At 36.6% G+C, this 17,969-nt stretch overlaps 2 protein-coding genes, 1 long non-coding RNA gene and 1 pseudogene across 3 annotated transcripts; 2 read left to right on the top strand and 2 right to left on the bottom strand.

Moving 5' to 3' along the window:
* Positions 1–263: 263 nt before the first annotated feature.
* Positions 264–2,894, bottom strand: LOC129366011 (N-alpha-acetyltransferase 35, NatC auxiliary subunit-like; the record flags this gene model as incomplete). The annotated part of the gene is made up of 5 exons (XM_055039605.1): positions 2,766–2,894; positions 2,089–2,256; positions 1,291–1,357; positions 1,163–1,206; positions 264–313 (listed from the first exon to the last, which is right to left on the bottom strand). Coding segments are annotated over exons 1-5 (458 nt in total), but the record flags the coding sequence as incomplete, so codon positions are not given.
* A 2,524-nt stretch (positions 2,895–5,418) lies between these two features.
* Positions 5,419–6,205, top strand: LOC129366012 (kallikrein-4-like). Its single transcript, XM_055039606.1, has 3 exons — positions 5,419–5,468; positions 5,676–5,838; positions 5,974–6,205. The coding sequence occupies exons 1-3, from the start codon at positions 5,432–5,434 to the stop codon at positions 6,203–6,205; spliced, it is 432 nt and encodes a 143-aa protein (XP_054895581.1). The 5' UTR covers positions 5,419–5,431.
* Positions 6,206–6,397: 192 nt separating this feature from the next.
* Positions 6,398–6,947, top strand: LOC129366109 (uncharacterized). The gene is made up of 2 exons (XR_008606584.1): positions 6,398–6,478; positions 6,586–6,947. It is a non-coding gene; the product is annotated as an uncharacterized LOC129366109 (long non-coding RNA).
* A 2,339-nt stretch (positions 6,948–9,286) lies between these two features.
* On the bottom strand, positions 9,287–16,777 carry LOC129366013 (N-alpha-acetyltransferase 35, NatC auxiliary subunit-like; annotated as a pseudogene).
* Between the last annotated feature and the right edge of the window lie 1,192 nt (positions 16,778–17,969).

Here is a 17,969-nt window from a genome sequence, read left to right on the forward strand (position 1 = left end):
ATTTTTAATGTTCAGGACAATTTCATTTCCCATATTTATTACAACAAAGCTACTGAAAATTTCAACCAGTTTTAAAGCTCATTTGAATTTCACAGGACCACAAATGAGATAGCAAACAATATGTGAGATATATGCAAAAGTGTAAAGCTATTAGATTAACAACAATGGGGCAATATGATTCACTGCATGCAATCCCACACCCATCAGAAAGGTAGCACAAAGCTAAATGTCTATACTAAATATGTATAACACAGTAAACTCACTTCCAGCTCAACTTCTGGGTTTCTCTGCTCGCCTTGCCGCTGCGTGTGCTCTGCGAGGAGAAGCAACATATCAGGACATAGAAAGCAGGGACATTGGGCTTTTGAGTCAACGCATAAGCTGAACCACCCCTTGTTTCTCTAAAATGGTAAAAAAATAAAATAAAAAATAAAAAACATTAATGATGTGACCAAATAATTGAGAAGGCATCATTTGTCAACGTTTTTGAAGTAAGAACCTTATGGGTAGCGGTTCGTCTTCTGTTTCTCAAAACTGTTTTTCAGTTTTAAAAGTGAATTTATAAGTTTTATAAGAATTGCATTTCAGAAATATTTTAAAATTAGTTTCGTATGTCAATTGTAATATGTATGAGCTACACAACATGAGGTCATAAACTGAAGATAAGTGTAGCAAATAAAGTCGAAAGTTGATCCATTTAACCATATGCTGGCTCAACTTGCCCACACACTCAATGCAGTTATTTTGGCTGTAGTCTCCCTACCGTCAATATTAGATCAAATTTTTTCATTTACATGATTGCGGAGTGGACATCATGTATTGTGCATGTAAACAAAAACAATTGTTTCTTCAAAGAGCCACCAGTGACATTGGAGACGGGAAGTCTACTGGCAGTAAAGCTTACGAATAGACAGAGTGACACCGAAAACATACACTGACAATAAAAGAAAATGCACGTTTTGAAAATGATAGGCGAAATGGATTTCCTCAGATGCCAAGGAGTTTCAAATTTTCAAACATATTAAGAAAGAAGCTAAGCAAATGTTAATGTTTGATTCCCAAGGCCACTTAAAACATTCTGATGTCTTCCTTGTTTTGTTTTTTTTCTCACTTGATCTAGTGATCCTAAATATGAAAATCGGCTGCAGTAAAAGTAAAATACCTTGACTTTCCTCTGTAACTCGTCTTCCACGTCTTTGAGCATGCCTACAAAAGATCAGCATGAGAGAAAGAAACATCTTATTTATCTGAACACACTGCACATGTTTACAACATACAACAAATAAGCACCTGTCACCCGCAGGTCAGTGATGTTATTGGCCATCTTGAACCCATAAGTCATCGCCTGGAAATCCTCCTATAGAAAACATTAAAATCATTAATTAAACATTAATGAAATTAAAATGTTTCAAATCGTCTCTCTTCTCAACGGTATAACACATTAAAATTAATTAACCAATTTGTATCTTAATTTAGTTTCTTTCTTCAGTGGCTAAACATTTTGAAACTTGGAAAAAAAGCAAGAAACTGGGAAGATGGATGGAAATAAGGAAAGAAGGGCAAAAGAGGAGGGAGATCAGGAAGAAAGGACCACGCAAGAAAAACTTAAGGATGAAAATATGGAAACAAGAAGAAAATTAGAAGACAAAGGAGGTAAAATAGAATAAAGGAATGAAAAAAATTAAGGAGCAAAAGACAACATTTATTCAATGGGAATGAAAATATGAGTATTTTTCTACACTCCTATTTTTTTCCTGTATTAGTAAATACCTGAAACATGCAGTAATCAAATCCCATACTAAATTTCCTGCACAGGAATCTTGAAATTTATCAAGGGATCATTTTTCTCGGAGGTAGTGGCCTGACCACATTCAGTTATTTACACACATTCACACCTGAAAGCTGCCAAGTACAGTCGCAGTTGGGCCTACTCTTCAATGAGGAGCTCCAGTGGAGATGTAATGCACCACAGCGGTGTTAATGAGTGACTTAGAACACATTCCTCAAGGCTTTTCTGACTAGACTTCATACCTGTAGCTTTCTCTAACATTTATCCCCACAATGAGCACGAGAGGTAAAACAGCTCACCTCTTCAAACACAGCTGCCTTGTTTACTTTTTCTCGTGCGATGTCACACACTTTTAGTAAACCCAGGGCAAAGGCTTTGAGTGCTGGCTCCTCAATGAGGTCGGGGTTATGTACATACAGGCAGGTGAAGACGGTCTGTGCCAACGAGTGACCCTCCAGCCATGTTATCTAGGTAAACGCATGTAAAAACACACAATGTATGAACACTGGATTTTATGTTTTATAGTTTTACAAGTTTTTATAAGTACAAAAACTTTGTATATATTCTTATTAGAATAAATGTCACGCTAATTTGGGAATTTTTAATTGTTTAAATGCTTCTTAATTATCCTAGACTGAAATTAAAACAAGTAACTTTAAAAAATATAAAAACAAGGACCAGTTTCACTGTCCGTTGTGTTTCACAGTGGATGATTTCGGTCCGGCCTATTAATGGCAATCAATCATCCAGTTTCAGGACTGTCATGGAGGACACAAAGGTAGTGGCCATTTTGAAGTTGGTCAGTTTAACACCTGGGAATATTTTGAGCTTTTCTTGTTGCTTTTTTTTTCATACTGCATGTGACATGGTTTTTATAGTCACCGTGCTAAATCTCAGAAATGGTGGTGGAATGATAGCCAACATTTGTTTGCAGATATTATTTCACATCGTTTTGCCAGGCAAAAGCTTCTCTGACTGTCTGCTCCTCATGTTCGTCACTCCCTCCTCCCCCACATGACTCCTCTGCACCTGCGACTGGAAGTGCCACTTTTCCATGTCTGCCTCTCTTCCTAGGCAGACATGCTGGTGGTAGCCTAGATGCCATCGTTAGTATTTTAGCTAGTTTTAGCTTTTTAGCTAATTTTGGCTTTTACATGGGTTTTTCACACTGCATGAACTAGTTCTTACCTTTCTGCAAATCTTCAATAGTTGGCTTCAAACGCTTTTGCCATTTTTACCAAACGCATTCAGCGTTCACACTTGCATTTTCATGGGAAATGCACACTTTCTAGTGACATTTTGAAATACAGAACAAAACTCCAAAAATGTTGTAAATGTAAATAAACTCATAGGTTTCTTTGTTATCTAAACCTTTTTGCAGCATTTTTGGACTCACAAACTTCATAGTGTTAAAATTTTGTCATTTTTCTTTTATTATGCTGAATAATAGATCTGACACAAAACCCTAGCAAACTGGAGATCTGTTAATTCATTAAGCAGCTTTGTTTATTTCCATAATCCGAAGTAAGGAGTTGCCACAGTTTCAAGAAAAATGTCAAGCAGTTTAGCTGGAATCACAAAGTAACGTACCTGCTAACAAGCAGAAAGCTGTAATGTAATAATTTTTACCAGAATTATTTAATGTCAGCCTTGATGGAGAACTGCCAATGAAAATCCTCGAGTACAAGATTTTTTTGTTTTCTTTCTGCTTTTACATATTTTACTATTGTCTGTTAATGTAAAGTTTAGACATTAGACAGTTTAATTGTGATCTTCAAATACTTTATCTGTTTAAAAAATAAATAAAAAAGACAGTTTTCTAAAATGCAAATGTGCTAACCTTAAAGAAAATGTGTTTTATTTTTTGTTTTGATTTGTTGCTATGACATCATTTTACTTCTAAAATGAAAGATTTAAATAATCATGTTGTTTTATTTACAATAGAGTTGAATAAAAAATGTTTTATTAGTATTGGTTTTTGTGCTATTTCTCATGACCAAAAATGATTTTTTTCTTCCATCATTCCACAATTATTTGCATCGTTTCTATTTTGACCAGCGAATATGTTCTTGTAACATTTTGAGGTCTTTCCGCTGATAGCAAGAAACATAATTAACCATATGCCTTCACTGATTACCCAACATTTGATCATTAGATTAGAAGTTTTTCCATTTTAGTTGGTCTGTCTTCAATTCGAAGGGAAGTTTTCAGTTTTTTTTCTCCACCATTTTAGTTTAACTTTGCTTTTCATTCACACTACGTTGTTCTTCTTAATGATGTCTGAAAAAAAACCAAACATTTTATTTAGATTGTCAAAGAGGAATATCCTATAACTAGCAAATGCAACATGTTTCATCATCAGAATAACTGAACTCGTTTACCTTTTAATTTTGCCTGAGCAAAATTCCAACTTTTAATGGCAATGTGAAAGCACACAATCTATTGGGTCAAAAAACATTTGAATAATTATCTACGCGTGCGTTCAGATAAAAATGTACCACAGTATTTTAGTGATAGTTAGTTCAAATGCAAAGCAAGGTGTACAAAGAAAATTTGCTAGCTCATTGCTTTTTCAGTTTAAAAAATTCAAGCTCAGCAAGTGGGACTATGAACTGAAAGCCTACTTCTCAAAAGGTCTACAGGGATATATTTTAGCAGTATTTAACAGTGTACTCACAGCCATAAATTGTCAGCTACGCTTTTTGCTCTCGATTTCATTCATCTCTGAAAGTTCTAACTTTAATTTAACTTGGGAGTGAACTGATCTTCATTTGATTCACATTTTAAGTAAACAACTCTCCGAGTAGTTTTACTTTCCATAAACTCTGACCCTCCTTTGGCCAGATGCAGCAATAAATTTAGGCTAGAGGGATAAAGTGTGAACTTTATGCTGCTGCATGAATAATAGGTTTATTGAACTCTGGAAACTCACACATACAGTTCTCTGCAAAATAAAATACTATGTCATATAGTAACTTTTACTTGGATATATGAAAAGTTGGTTTAACTCTTGCTATAAGGCTATTTTTAAAAGATTTGTTTAATCTGACAAACTTAATTAGAAAATATATTTTAATTTATTGCATATGACTAGGTATTAAAATTTCTTGAATGTATGTAACACTTTTTTGTTCATCTCAGGTCCAGTAGGTTGATTTTATGGCCGACACATTCAGGTTCATTGTATTTTGATAAAGAGGAAATCAAGCTGGTGGTTAACATCAACAGTACAGATGGTGACAGGAAGAGGGGACGAGCAGTCATAAATTTTAAGAATATATACGTTTTGACAAGCTTCACAGCTATAATAATGACATAAAATGTACCACAACAACAGGACAAAATTTACTGTGACCTTTACAGGAACTTCTTTTAGAACGAGGTTGTCCTCATTTGTTTCCTGTTGCTAAAATGTTGCTACTGTTCATTTAACACATCCATTCGTCCATTTATCTTCTGTGCTGTTAAGTTCATTTGACTGATGCACCATGATAAAACAGGTTTTAGGGGAACTTGTAATTGGCTGCCTAACCAGGCTAGCCTATGGCAAAAAGAAAAAAAAAAGTCCCCCAGACGCTGATAAGGCCTATAAAAGACAGAGCGTCAGTCAGACACCAGAGGTGATCCTCATCAAGAACCACGATGGAGCATTGCTTTGTACTCCTTTTGCTGGTTGCAGGTGAGTTTTTTTCCTTCTCCAGCTACTTAGACTTAGACTTGTACTTTATTGATCCCTTGGGAAGACTCCCTCAGGAAATTGAAGTTACCAGCAGCTTACAGGCAGAAAGTGGCCTTAGACCTCGGCTGAAAGTTGTTCGGTAGACATTCTGCTTTGTGTGTTTGATACTTGCAGCACGCTGGATGGCTGTTGTTTCTTCCTTTTCAGGTGCTGCATCAAACGCTATTGAGAAGAGGATTCTTGGGAGTAGATCCTGTGACAAGGATCGCCAGTACCATGTCCAGATAGAGTCCGCTCAGGGCGGGAAGTCCTGTGCAGGCGCTCTGCTCAATCCCCGCTGGGTCATCACAGCTTCTCACTGTGCAGAGCAGTAAGACATCCGCAGATCTCTTCTATTTGCGCTTTATTTTATTTTTTTGAATTACTGACTTTGCAGCAGTGTGTTTGATGTGACAGTTTGAGCATCCACTAATTTCACTACAATTTTGTTTTTTTTTTTTTGCAGGACAGTCACAGTGAAGCTCGGCATAAACAATGATGTGTCCTTTTTTACAAAATCTGTCTCTTGGTTAAAAGGCAAATCCAAAAAACTCCAACAAACTATTCCGGCCAAACAGCAGCACACCTTCAAAGATGAAGAAGGAAATGCCCATGACATTATGCTCATCCAGCTGAATGAGGACATGTCAGTCAAACTTCCCACCATCAGCCTCCCTTCAGGAGAATGCACAAGCTAGAGCCAAGAGCAAAAGTGCAGATTGGAGGAATGGGAGCAAAGGCAAAAGGTAGGAATATTAAAAAAAAAAAATAGTCATAAATGAAACAATTTATTTTTAGTGAAAGGAAATGACATTTCAGGATTTTTGTTTTTATCAGGCGGTAAACCGGTTGGTGAGGTCAGATGTGCCACGACAGAGATCTCTGAGTGGGAGAAAGATAAACCTGACAGAAAATACAGCAACGGTAAATCTACAATCTGTGGCTTCTCACCTGGAGTGGAGACCTGCTTTGTAAGACAACCATTTCACTGATACATATACATATTTAATACTGTAGCTTTGTTTTTTGACACTGTTCCACATGTAAAACCATCCTGCCTCTGATTTCTGTGTCTCAGGGCGATGCAGGCTCAGCTGTGGAGTACGAAGGATATCTGCAAGGAATTATTGTTAGCCAGCCTGCGGATACATGTGCTAACTCCATTGTAATGCTGGACATCTGCCAGTACATGGAGTGGATTGGCAAAACAATGAAGGAAAACTGATGAATACTTTCCAGATATTCCTTATTTAATAATTAAAATGACTATCATATTTACCTATTTCTTTGTGCTTATTAGTCAAACTATAGCCTGTAATCTTAGATAAATATTTCAAAAGTATGAGTTAAGACCATAGTAAAATACAGTACTTTTGTCCAGCTGCCCATTTTCCCATCATTCATCTCCATAAATAAAAAGATAGAACTATCATAACTTCATGCTTTGTCTGCGTGTGCTATGCTATCTGAACATTCAAGGTCTCATTTCCATAACTGAAAAACCATTATCATGTTTGAGTTTCACTTCCAGTTTTCAAACTGGAGCGTCAAACTCTTTCTAATATCCAGTGTCACATCATACAATTCATTTCCCCACATTTTTAAATACTAGCTCAGCTCAACCTACCATGGAGCAGAGCAGGATGCCTTGTCTCAATCCCAACACTATGAACACGACTTACAGGTAACGGGGGAAAAGGAAAACATTCCAACACAACACCTGAGTGTTTGCAGTATAGACCTAGGGAAATCTAAAAAACAGAAGGTTTTACTTGAGCAGAGGTGTCCAACTCCAGTGTTTGAGAGTTACTGTCCTGCAACTTTTAGATGCATTCCTTCTCTGATGTTAGAAGTTCAGTCTCTCAGTTGTGAAATATGGATCATTCTGTTTATGTGCTAATAAATCTACAGGAAGCACAGGAAATCTATTTCCTTCTTTAAGAGACTATGACATTTCATTGAACACATTTGAAGGCCTGGCACTATCTGGACTAAATTTAGAGCATGTCCATGTTGCTAAAAATTAGAAGATTTGACAATGTGTTGACACGTGTAATGGTTACCCGATACTAGCTGAGAGCTCAGTTATGTGCATACCTTTGTTGGTTTCAGGGTGTGAAATACTGTCACGGGTGTCAAGAGATCAGAATGATTGCTGTAGCACACTTTAGCCAGCAGAGGGCTCTGAAGTACAGGCAACCTCTGCGGTTCGGCATGATTCTCTGCAAGGCCTTAACTTTCTGCATTATAAATAGCCCGTTTATTGGTCTGTCTGATGGAGGAGGAAATAACAAGAAGGTCTCTGATTCTGATCTAACCTGTGGTTGTACAGCATTGGAGTGTTGCATGTTCTCCCTGTGGATGCTTCCACAGACCATGGTTGCTCTGTGATGGAATGGCAGCCAGTCTCTGTACCCCGCCTCTCACCCAGTGACTGCTGGAGATAAGACACCACCTGTGTCCTGCAAGGATAAAGACACTGAATGGAGGCTTAGCTGTTTTTCATATTGATCAAAGCTTTAGTCCGATTAATGCCAAACATGTGGATTGCCTTTCAGGCGAGTTTCCCTGATAACCAGCTCAACAGATTCTCAGAGGTGAACACTGCAGACTTGGGGTTTAAGTACCTCAGGCGCAGATAGCTGGGTAAGTGTTAACCTTTCTGAGCAGGAAGTGTGTTGGGCCCTCTCAATGAAAGGAGGTAGAGTGGAGGGGTGCAGTTCCTCACATTAACATGCATCTTATTGTTACAGACCCTTATGTTATTCTTTTTTGACAGATGTAAATAGTCCCACCTGCCTCAGTTAAGGTCAGTATTAGTGAAGGTAAGGCTCAAATCTAGTTCAGATACAGTAGTGTAATCTTAAACAAGTTAATTCTCAAACTTGGATCAGTAAAAACTCAGATGTTGCTGACATTAATTATTAGATTTAGAAGGCAATTATTTTTTCCCAGCTGAGTTTAAGTAACTTTAATTTAATGAGTTGAAAATTTATTTTTGTATTTACTTATGTTGTCTTTGACCGATATTTGTGTGATGATCTGAAATGTGACAGAAAACAGTAAGTGTGATTACTTTTTCCTAGTAGTATATACATGAATGTCAAATATTAAATTATATACACCGAGTGACCAATTTCTCTTAAGCTTACTGAATAAACTTAAGAGATAGGTTAGTATACCTAACAGTATACCTAGTCCACCAAAAAATATTTTTTAATACAGAAATGTGACATTATGGAGAGAACTGGAGACTAACTTGACAGTTGTACAGTAAAGTCAACAGGACGGTCAGCCAAACAAGATCTTTTGAACTGAATTTAATATTCAAGGTCAATATGGGGCCATGACACTCAAGGTCAGCTCTCAAGTTACTGTAAAAATATCTCCTTTTACAAAATAGTTCCAGAAATGACACAAATGGAGCTAAAAACAGAAACTATAACCACAGTTATTTTTTACACATTAAGAATTAGTCAGAGACTTATTGCATAGGTTACAGCTAGAAAATAAACTCCCCCACCTTATCTGTGAATGTTTTTATGAGCAGACTGAATAATTGTTGTCCTTAATATGATTATGAAGCTAAGTTTTTCAGTGTAAAAACTCATGCTTTCATTTGACTCGACACGATCACCAACATTAAAACAGAGATTTAATGAAGATATACACACATTAATCCCAGTTTAGAAGATGCTTTTTAATGGGATAATGAAACAAAAACAAAACAAAAAAAACCTCAGTAAAGTCAGAAATAGAAGACAAGACACAGCTCTATGTGATGTTACAGCTGGGTGATTTTACTATCGTTCCAACATGGACTAGGTCAGGGTGTTTGAGTCCTTCTGGTGCCAGACTGTGGGATTCAAATGATCTTGACAATAGGGAAATATTTGTGAGCGGAGAAATCAAACTCTGGCAGCACCTGGAGATACAGGAAAATAAAATTTATCACACTCCAATAAAGTACAGCTGATGCATAACAGCTAAAAACTTACTTGACAGAAAACAGACTGCTTTCTTTTTAAAAACATAAACTAGTCTACATTTTGAAATAGATCTAAGATGTTTTCATTGTAAATAAATCGTGTTACCTTGGTTTCCTTCTTGTGGCCCCCGGCTAGAAGCTTCATCACTACTATGTTGGGCTTGGCCACTTTCAGTATGCGTTTTACCTGCCATCAATAATTTATTATTTGATACTGATAGCCATAAATATAGAGAAAATAAATGTGTTGTCATTCCAACATGATAATAATTGCACTCATAGATTGGCAATAGGGATTAATGTTTGATCAAAAACATTTTAAGCCACCAGGTATTTTTATTTAAAATACTTCTGATTCTTCTAGGCATCAAATTTCATTACTGTAGAAACTGAATTATTTACTGATACTTTAATATTTATCTGCTTTTAGAGCTTGCAAAAACTGAAAAATGTTCCACCATAACAGATGAACAACAGATTGACTTCCTGACCTCAGCGTCTGGGTTTGGCACACTTTCTAGGATAATCTTGGCCTGCTGGAAGTGTTTGCTGGCAGCCAGGTAAAGGTCTGCAGAACCTGGTGGAGGATTGTACTTTTTCAGATCCGACATTTCCTGGAGATGGGAAGAAAAACAAAATAAAACGGTTTGCGGTAGGATAGGCGGACTGCTGAATAGGTCACACACTGACTTTACCTTAAACTGGATGTAGTGCACAGGCGGGGGAGTAACTACACTGTTGAAGGGAGCAAAGCGATGCTCGTAGCGGACTTGTTCGCTGTCCAGCTCAAACTGGGGCTTTCGCACCTTTCCGTCCATATCCAAAGCTACCATGGTCTGACAGAAGAGAATGAGGAAGGACATGGACAAATTGAAGGGTGTCAAAAACATAATTTATTGTTTCCTACCTTGTATATGCCAGCACACATATTCTGGTATGCTTGACTCATGGTGATCTCTTTGCCAAGGGGGCGAACTGCAAAGCACAATAAAGCAGTTTCAGTGCTCTGGAGCCTCATGTCACTTCCACATGGAAACCTAATATTCCGAATCATGCTTAGGTTAGACTGAAAACTGCACCTTTCTTCTTCTTCTTGGTCTTTTTGCTGCTCCGTCCTTTCAGCTGTTCCTCCAGAATCCGCTCTTCTGCCATCTGAGAGGAGTCAGCTCTGCTTAGTGTCGACATTAGCCATGCATAGAGGAACTCTGACAAGTACCTACAACCACAAAACAAACAAAAACAAAAACAGTTGATTAGTTCATATATTTTTTTTTTCTTTAGATATAGCCAAATTAAAAATAATACATTAGCACCGACCAGTAGATGTAATAGTATTCATGCATGCTGTAAAGCTCCAGTTCAAAACCACTCAAGAGATACTGGATCATGATTCTCAGGTTATGATACAGGATCCAGGTGCCGAGACAGGCCAAATGTTGCCGTTGAGGCTCCAATTTCATCAGTAAGCTGTGCAGTGCTGCATCCACCTTCTCAGCCTGAAGAGCAAAAAAAATGAACATCTTATAAAGCACCTAAACTCCCCAAGCTAATCTAGCTTGTGATATGCACAACAAATCACTGATATTTTGTTTAACCTACAATGACTGAATCTCACCTCATCCTGTAGCGTAGCAAACTCTTCAAGAATGTGGCCCAGTTTGTCTCTCTGCCGCGCTCGGTTGTGTCCGTGGATCTGGATGAGGTTGCAGAAAGGCTGCACCGGAAAACAGCAGGTTTCAGTGGAGGTGTTATGAAACCGTAGCAGTTGATATGTAATAATCACATCTCACGAGGCACAGCTCCCTGTAACCGCACTAATGATCTAAGCTAATGTTCTAAAATCCCAGGAAGTACATCAATGCACAAATTTGAATGTCTAGAATGTACCCTGGAGCAGTGAGTAACAAAGGAGTCGATGTAGTCCTTGGCCTGGTGGTTGTTGGAGAGACAACATCTGGACAAAAAATCACATTATTTACTAAAGACATTAATTCTAACCTTAAAGGCAGCTAAGCTGCTGATAGAAGCAAAGACTGTACACATTACGCATAATCTACTAATTATAATATTGTAATGATGATAATACCCTACATTTAACAAAAACTTACTTGTAGGAGAGGACTGGTGGACTAACAAAGTATCTCAGGGCATCTTTAATCATGTCCTGCATCAGGTAAGTGCCAAACACTTTCTTATTGTCTATCAGGAACGTCGTCTGAAAAGAAGAGACTTACATGCACTTCAAAACAAAACAAAATAAACAAACTCACATTTTTTCCTCACTTCTTCACATTAAATCGATGAAACATTTTCTGTTTCAGGTCACTTAGGATTATCAATATCATTTGTGTTTGCCAAATGCCAAAGCATTACAGAAATAAACAAAACAAAAAAAAAAAAACATGTTTTGTGACTTTCTTTAAAGTCAGAAGTTTTCCTACACCAAGATTATTATATCTTTTATCGTTTAGAAAAGTCCAGGCAAAGAAGTCAGCTATGTGAGATTTAAATATGTTAATTTATAAAATATGGATTCAGTGATTGCCACAACACGTGGGTGGTGCTCTAGTTTTAAAGTGGCCCATGTACAGAACCATGAGGAACCCCAATAATTCATTAGTCATGGGGTTATATATTTTACATACAAATACAAAATTTGTATGTAGGTTTTTAATCATCTACATACATATTTTGCAATCAAATAGCAACATTTATGTAGCAACTAAGTCCACCTAATGACACAACTGGAATTTCCATGATACAAACCTCAGAAAGATTATTAGTTCGATTATTAATGTCATACATAATGCCATGTCTCCTCCCAGTAAAGTGGCCACAAGAAAAATGTGTTTCCTTGCGGTCATTTTATCACTAATGAAGCTCAATACTCATCTGTCTTATCTGAACAGAATACACTTGTCTTTCCCAATTTCAAGAGTAGGTAAAAGACCTGGTTCTCAAATTTCTTGATACTCATGCCAATTTCAAAAGGAAATAATTGCTTGTCGTCAAATGACTGAAAAAAACCTGTTCTAGTTCAAAAAGTACATAAGAAATTACAAAATGAGATCCAATAAGTTCAGTTTGGAGAAATTTTGTTAAATCCTTTTTAGGTACGTTTTCAACACTAGCTGTGAGGACAAAAGAGGAGACTCGTATTTTCATACCTGGAGAAGATCTGGAGAGCACACAGGGTGACTGCTCACTGAATTCACAAAAGAAGTCCTGAAAAACAAGAGTCAGAGCTCCTTCATCCACAAAACATCCCGGAACCATATTTACAGGACGGTTTCCAGAGAAGCCAAGAATAAATAACTAAGAATCATTTGAAAAATAGTGACAAAAAACAATCTTTTTCTGTGTTTTTTACTGAAAGAAAGTTATGAACAAAACGGAAAAGAACATTTTGTGTTCTGAAGTAGCTTATTGTACTGTGTTTACCAGAATGCCGTGTAGGTTTGTGGTGTTGACCACATCACAAAACCGTCTTGATGCGTTCTATGAGCTTGCTGAAGTAAGCCACCATGTCCTCCCTCTTGATGATCTTGGCGTAGCGAGGAAAGGTAGGTGGCAGCAGTCGTTGGTTCACTAGAGGCTCAAAGCCCATCATGATGGGGTGGTCTGACATTTTCACACACAAACAAGTTCATCATTTTTTTTTTTTTTTTTTTTACTAAAAACCTGAAAAAAGCTTGTAAAGATCAAATCTGGTAGAATGGAGCAAGATAAAAACAATATTGGCTAAATAAAAAAAATCTAGAACACAAAAATGCAAATAATTTATACATAACTTCATGCACAGTTTACTTAAAGCTTGTAAATGATTTCAATATCAAAGCTTAAGCTTGACTTGGTGGCTTCAAGGTGTGTGTTACCTCCTTTTGTGGTGTCATTTTGGGATTGGATGCCATACTGGATGCTGGAATGAATGGGTGGCAGGAGGTCAGCTGCCTGAGCTACAAGCTTCTGGGCCTCACTCACTGAGCTGGTCTGGTAAATATACAATTACAATAAGTTTTTCTTTCATTCACATCTGGTTGTGCATTTCTATGTTTTCAACCTAAAAAAAAGCTTATTTATTTATTTACAGGAAAATATCTTATTCAGATTCTGTTTAGTTATTAGACTTTTCCATTGGTTTTATAACAATCTGATCAGGTTTTTGAATTGCCCAAATCAGTTGTCAATGATATTTAATGTTCCAGTCTGTGTGCTTCTGAATTGTATGTGGCTGTTTTCCTGGTCTTGCACGTTTCTTTGTTTGCACCTTACCTCTTTCTTGGTGAAGGCAATCAGAGCAGTCAGCAGCAGGCGTGTAAACTTGATTCTGTTGAAAAGTGCCAGACACTGCTGGTGCTACAAAAAAAATGAAAATACACAAGATGTTAGTGTTTTCCTGGCATGTATTTCTTACTTTAAATTAACAACGAACATGATTTTTAATGTTCAGGACAATTTCATTTCCCATATTTATTACAACAAAGCTACTGAAAATTTCAAACCAGTTTTAAAGCTCATTTGAATTTCACAGACCACAAATGAGATAGCAAACAATATGTGAGATATATGCAAAAGTGTAAAGCTATTAGATTAACAACAATGGGGCAATATGATTCACTGCATGCAATCCCACACCCATCAGAAGGTAGCACAGCTAAATGTGCTAAAAGAAAATCTATACTAAATATGTATAACACAGTAAACTCACTTCCAGCTCAACTTCTGGGTTTCTCTGCTCGCCTTGCCGGCTGCGTGTGCTCTGCGAGGAGAAGCAACATATATCAGGACATAGAAAGCAGGGGACATTGGGCTTAATTGAGTCAACGCATAAGCTGAACCACCCCTTGTTTCTCTAAAATGGTAAAAAAATAAAATAAAAAATAAAAAACATTAATGATGTGACCAAATAATTGAGAAGGCATCATTTGTCAACGTTTTTGAAAGTAAGAACCTTATGGGTAAAGCGGTTCGTCTTCTGTTTCTCAAAAACTGTTTTTCAGTTTTAAAATGAATTTATAAGTTTTATAAGAATTGCATTTCAGAAATATTTTAAAATTAGTTTCGTATGTCAATTGTAATATGTATGAGCTACAACATGAGGTCATAAACTGAAGATAAGTGTAGCAAATAAAGTCGAAAGTTGATCCATTTAACCATATGCTGGCTCAACTTGCCCCACACACTCAATGCAGTTATTTTGGCTGTAGTCTCCCTATCGTCAATATTAGATCAAATTTTTTCATTTACATGATTGCGGAGTGGACATCATGTATTGTGCATGTAACAAAAAACAATTGTTTCTTCAAAGAGCCACCAGTGACATTGGAGACGGGAAGTCTACTGGATCAGCAGTAAAGCTTACGAAATAGACAGAGTGACACTGAAAACATACACTGACAAAAAAGAAAACGCACGTTTGAAAATGATAGGCGAAATGGATTTCCTCAGATGCCAAGGAGTTTCAAATTTTCAAACATATTAAGAAAGAAGCTAAGCAAATGTTAATGTTTGATTCAAATACTTTAAATTCTGATGTCTTTTTTTTTTCTCACTTGATCTAGTGATCCTAAATATGAAAATCGGCTGCAGTAAAAGTAAATACCTTGACTTTCCTCTGTAACTCGTCTTCCACGTCTTTGAGCATGCCTACAAAAGATCAGCATGAGAGAAAGAAACATCTTATTTATCTGAACACACTGCACATGTTTACAACATACAACAAATAAGCACCTGTCACCCGCAGGTCAGTGATGTTATTGGCCATCTTGAACCCATAAGTCATCGCCTGGAAATCCTCCTATAGAAAACATGAGTTAAAAATCATTAATTAAACATTGAAATTAAAATGTTTCAAATCGTCTCTCTTCTCAAACGGTATAACACATTAAAATTAATTAACCAATTTGTATCTTAATTTAGTTTCTTTCTTCAGTGGCTAAACATTTTGAAACTTGGAAAAAAAGCAAGAAACTGGGAAGATGGATGGAAATAAGGAAAGAAGGGCAAAAGAGGAGGGAGATCAGGAAGAAAGGACCACACAAGAAAAACTTAAGGACGAAAATATGGAAACAAGAGAAGAAAATTAGAAGACAAAGGAGGTAAAAATAGAATAAAGGAATGAAAAAAATTAAGGAGCAAAAGACAACATTTATTCAATGGGAATGAAAATATGAGTATTTTTCTACACTCCTATTTTTTTCCTGTATTAGTAAATACCTGAAACATGCAGTAATCAAATCCCATACTAAATTTCCTGCACAGGAATCTTGAAATTTATCAAGGGATCATTTTTCTCGGAGGTAGTGGCCTGACCACATTCAGTTATTACACACATTCACACCTGGAAGCTGCCAAGTACAGTCGCAGTTGGGCCTACTCTTCAATGAGGAGCTCCAGTGGAGATGTAATGCACCACAGCGGTGTTAATGAGTGACTTAGAATACATTCCTCAAGGCTTTTCTGAGTAGACTTCATACCTGTAGCTTTCTCTAACATTTATCCCCACAATGAGCACGAGAGGTAAAACAGCTCACCTCTTCAAACACAGCTGCCTTGTTTACTTTTTCTCGTGCGATGTCACACACTTTTAGTAAACCCAGGGCAAAGGCTTTGAGTGCTGGCTCCTCAATGAGGTCGGGGTTATGTACATACAGGCAGGTGAAGACGGTCTGTGCCAACGAGTGACCCTCCAGCCATGTTATCTAGGTAAACGCATGTAAACACACAATGTATGAACACTGGATTTTATGTTTTTATAGTTTTACAAGTTTTTATAAGTACAAACTTTGTATATATTCTTATTAGAATAAATGTCACGCTAATTTGGGATTTTTAATTGTTTAAATGCTTCTTAATTATCCTAGACTGATATTAAAACAAGTAACTTTAAAAAATATAAAAACAAGGACCAGTTTCACTGTCCGTTGTGTTTCACAGTGGATGATTTCGGTCCGGCCTATTAATGGCAATCAATCATCCAGTTTCAGGACTGTCATGGAGGACACAAAGGCAGTGGCCATTTTGAAGTTGGTCAGTTTAACACCTGGGAATATTTTGAGCTTTTCTTGTTGCTTTTTTTTCATACTGCATGTGACATGGTTTTATAGTCACCGTGCTAAATCTCAGAAATGGTGGTGGAATGATAGCCAACATTTGTTTGCAGATATTATTTCACATCGTTTTGCCAGGCAAAAGCTTCTCTGACTATCTGCTCCTCATGTTCGTCACTCCCTCCTCCCCCACATGACTCCTGCACCTGCGAGTGGAAGTGCCACTTTTCCATGTCTGCATCTCTTCCTAGGCAGACAGGCTGGTGGTAGCCTAGATGCCATCGTTAGTATTTTAGCTAGTTTTAGCTTTTTAGCTAATTTGGCTTTTACATGGGTTTTTCACACTGCATGAACTAGTTCTTACCTTTCTGCAAATCTTCAATAGTTGGCTTCAAACGCTTTTGCCATTTTTACCAAACGCATTCAGCGTTCACACTTGCATTTTCATGGGAAATGCACACTTTCTAGTGACATTTTGAAATACAGAACAAAACTCCAAAAATGTTGTAAATGTAAATAAACTCATAGGTTTCTTTGTTATCTAAACCTTTTTGCAGCATTTTTGGACTCACAAACTTCATAGTGTTAAAATTTTGTCATTTTTCTTTTATTATGCTGAATAATAAGATCTGACACAAAACCCTAGCAAACTGGAGATCTGTTAATTCATTAAGCAGCTTTGTTTATTTCCATAATCCGAAGTAAGGAGTTGCCACAGTTTCAAGAAAAATGTCAAGCAGTTTAGCTGGAATCACAAAGTAACGTACCTGCTAACAAGCAGAGCTGTAATGTAATAATTTTTACCAGAATTATTTAATGTCAGCCTTGATGGAGAACTGCCAATGAAAATCCTCGAGTACAAGATTTTTTGTTTTCTTTCTGCTTTTACATATTTTACTATTGTCTGTTAATGTAAAGTTTAGACATTAGACAGTTTAATTGTGATGTTCAAATACTTTATCTGTATTTAAAAAATAAATAAAAAAGACAGTTTTCTAAAATGCAAATGTGCTAACCTTAAAAGAAAATGTGTTTTATTTTTTTGTTTTGATTTGTTGCTATGACATCATTTTACTTCTAAAATGAAAGATTTAAATAATCATGTTGTTTTATTTACAATAGAGTTGAATAAAAAATGTTTTATTAGTATTGGTTTTTGTGCTATTTCTCATGACCAAAAATGATATTTTTTCTTCCATCATTCCACAATTATTTGCATCGTTTCTATTTTGACCAGCGAATATGTTCTTGTAACATTTTGAGGTCTTTCTGCTGATAGCAAGAAACATAATTAACCATATGCCTTCACTGATTACCCAACATTTGATCATTAGATTAGAAGTTTTTCCATTTTAGTTGGTCTGTCTTCAATTCGAAGGGAAGTTTTCAGTTTTTTTTCTCCACCATTTTAGTTTAACTTTGCTT

The sequence above is a fragment of the Poeciliopsis prolifica genome, unplaced genomic scaffold (genome assembly GCF_027474105.1).
Source record: "Poeciliopsis prolifica strain line A6 unplaced genomic scaffold, Auburn_PproV2 SCAFFOLD014, whole genome shotgun sequence".
Classification (NCBI taxonomy): domain Eukaryota; kingdom Metazoa; phylum Chordata; class Actinopteri; order Cyprinodontiformes; family Poeciliidae; genus Poeciliopsis; species Poeciliopsis prolifica.

Bases quoted from the DNA above. Each gene is read 5' to 3' on its own strand.
- LOC129366012 (XM_055039606.1), top strand. From the start codon at position 5,432: ATGGAGCATTGCTTTGTACTCCTTTTGCTGGTTGCAG. The intron at 5,469-5,675 runs GTGAGTTTTTTT...CTTCCTTTTCAG, and splicing joins ACTCCTTTTGCTGGTTGCAG to GTGCTGCATCAAACGCTATT. The intron at 5,839-5,973 runs GTAAGACATCCG...TTTTTTTTGCAG, and splicing joins GCTTCTCACTGTGCAGAGCA to GACAGTCACAGTGAAGCTCG.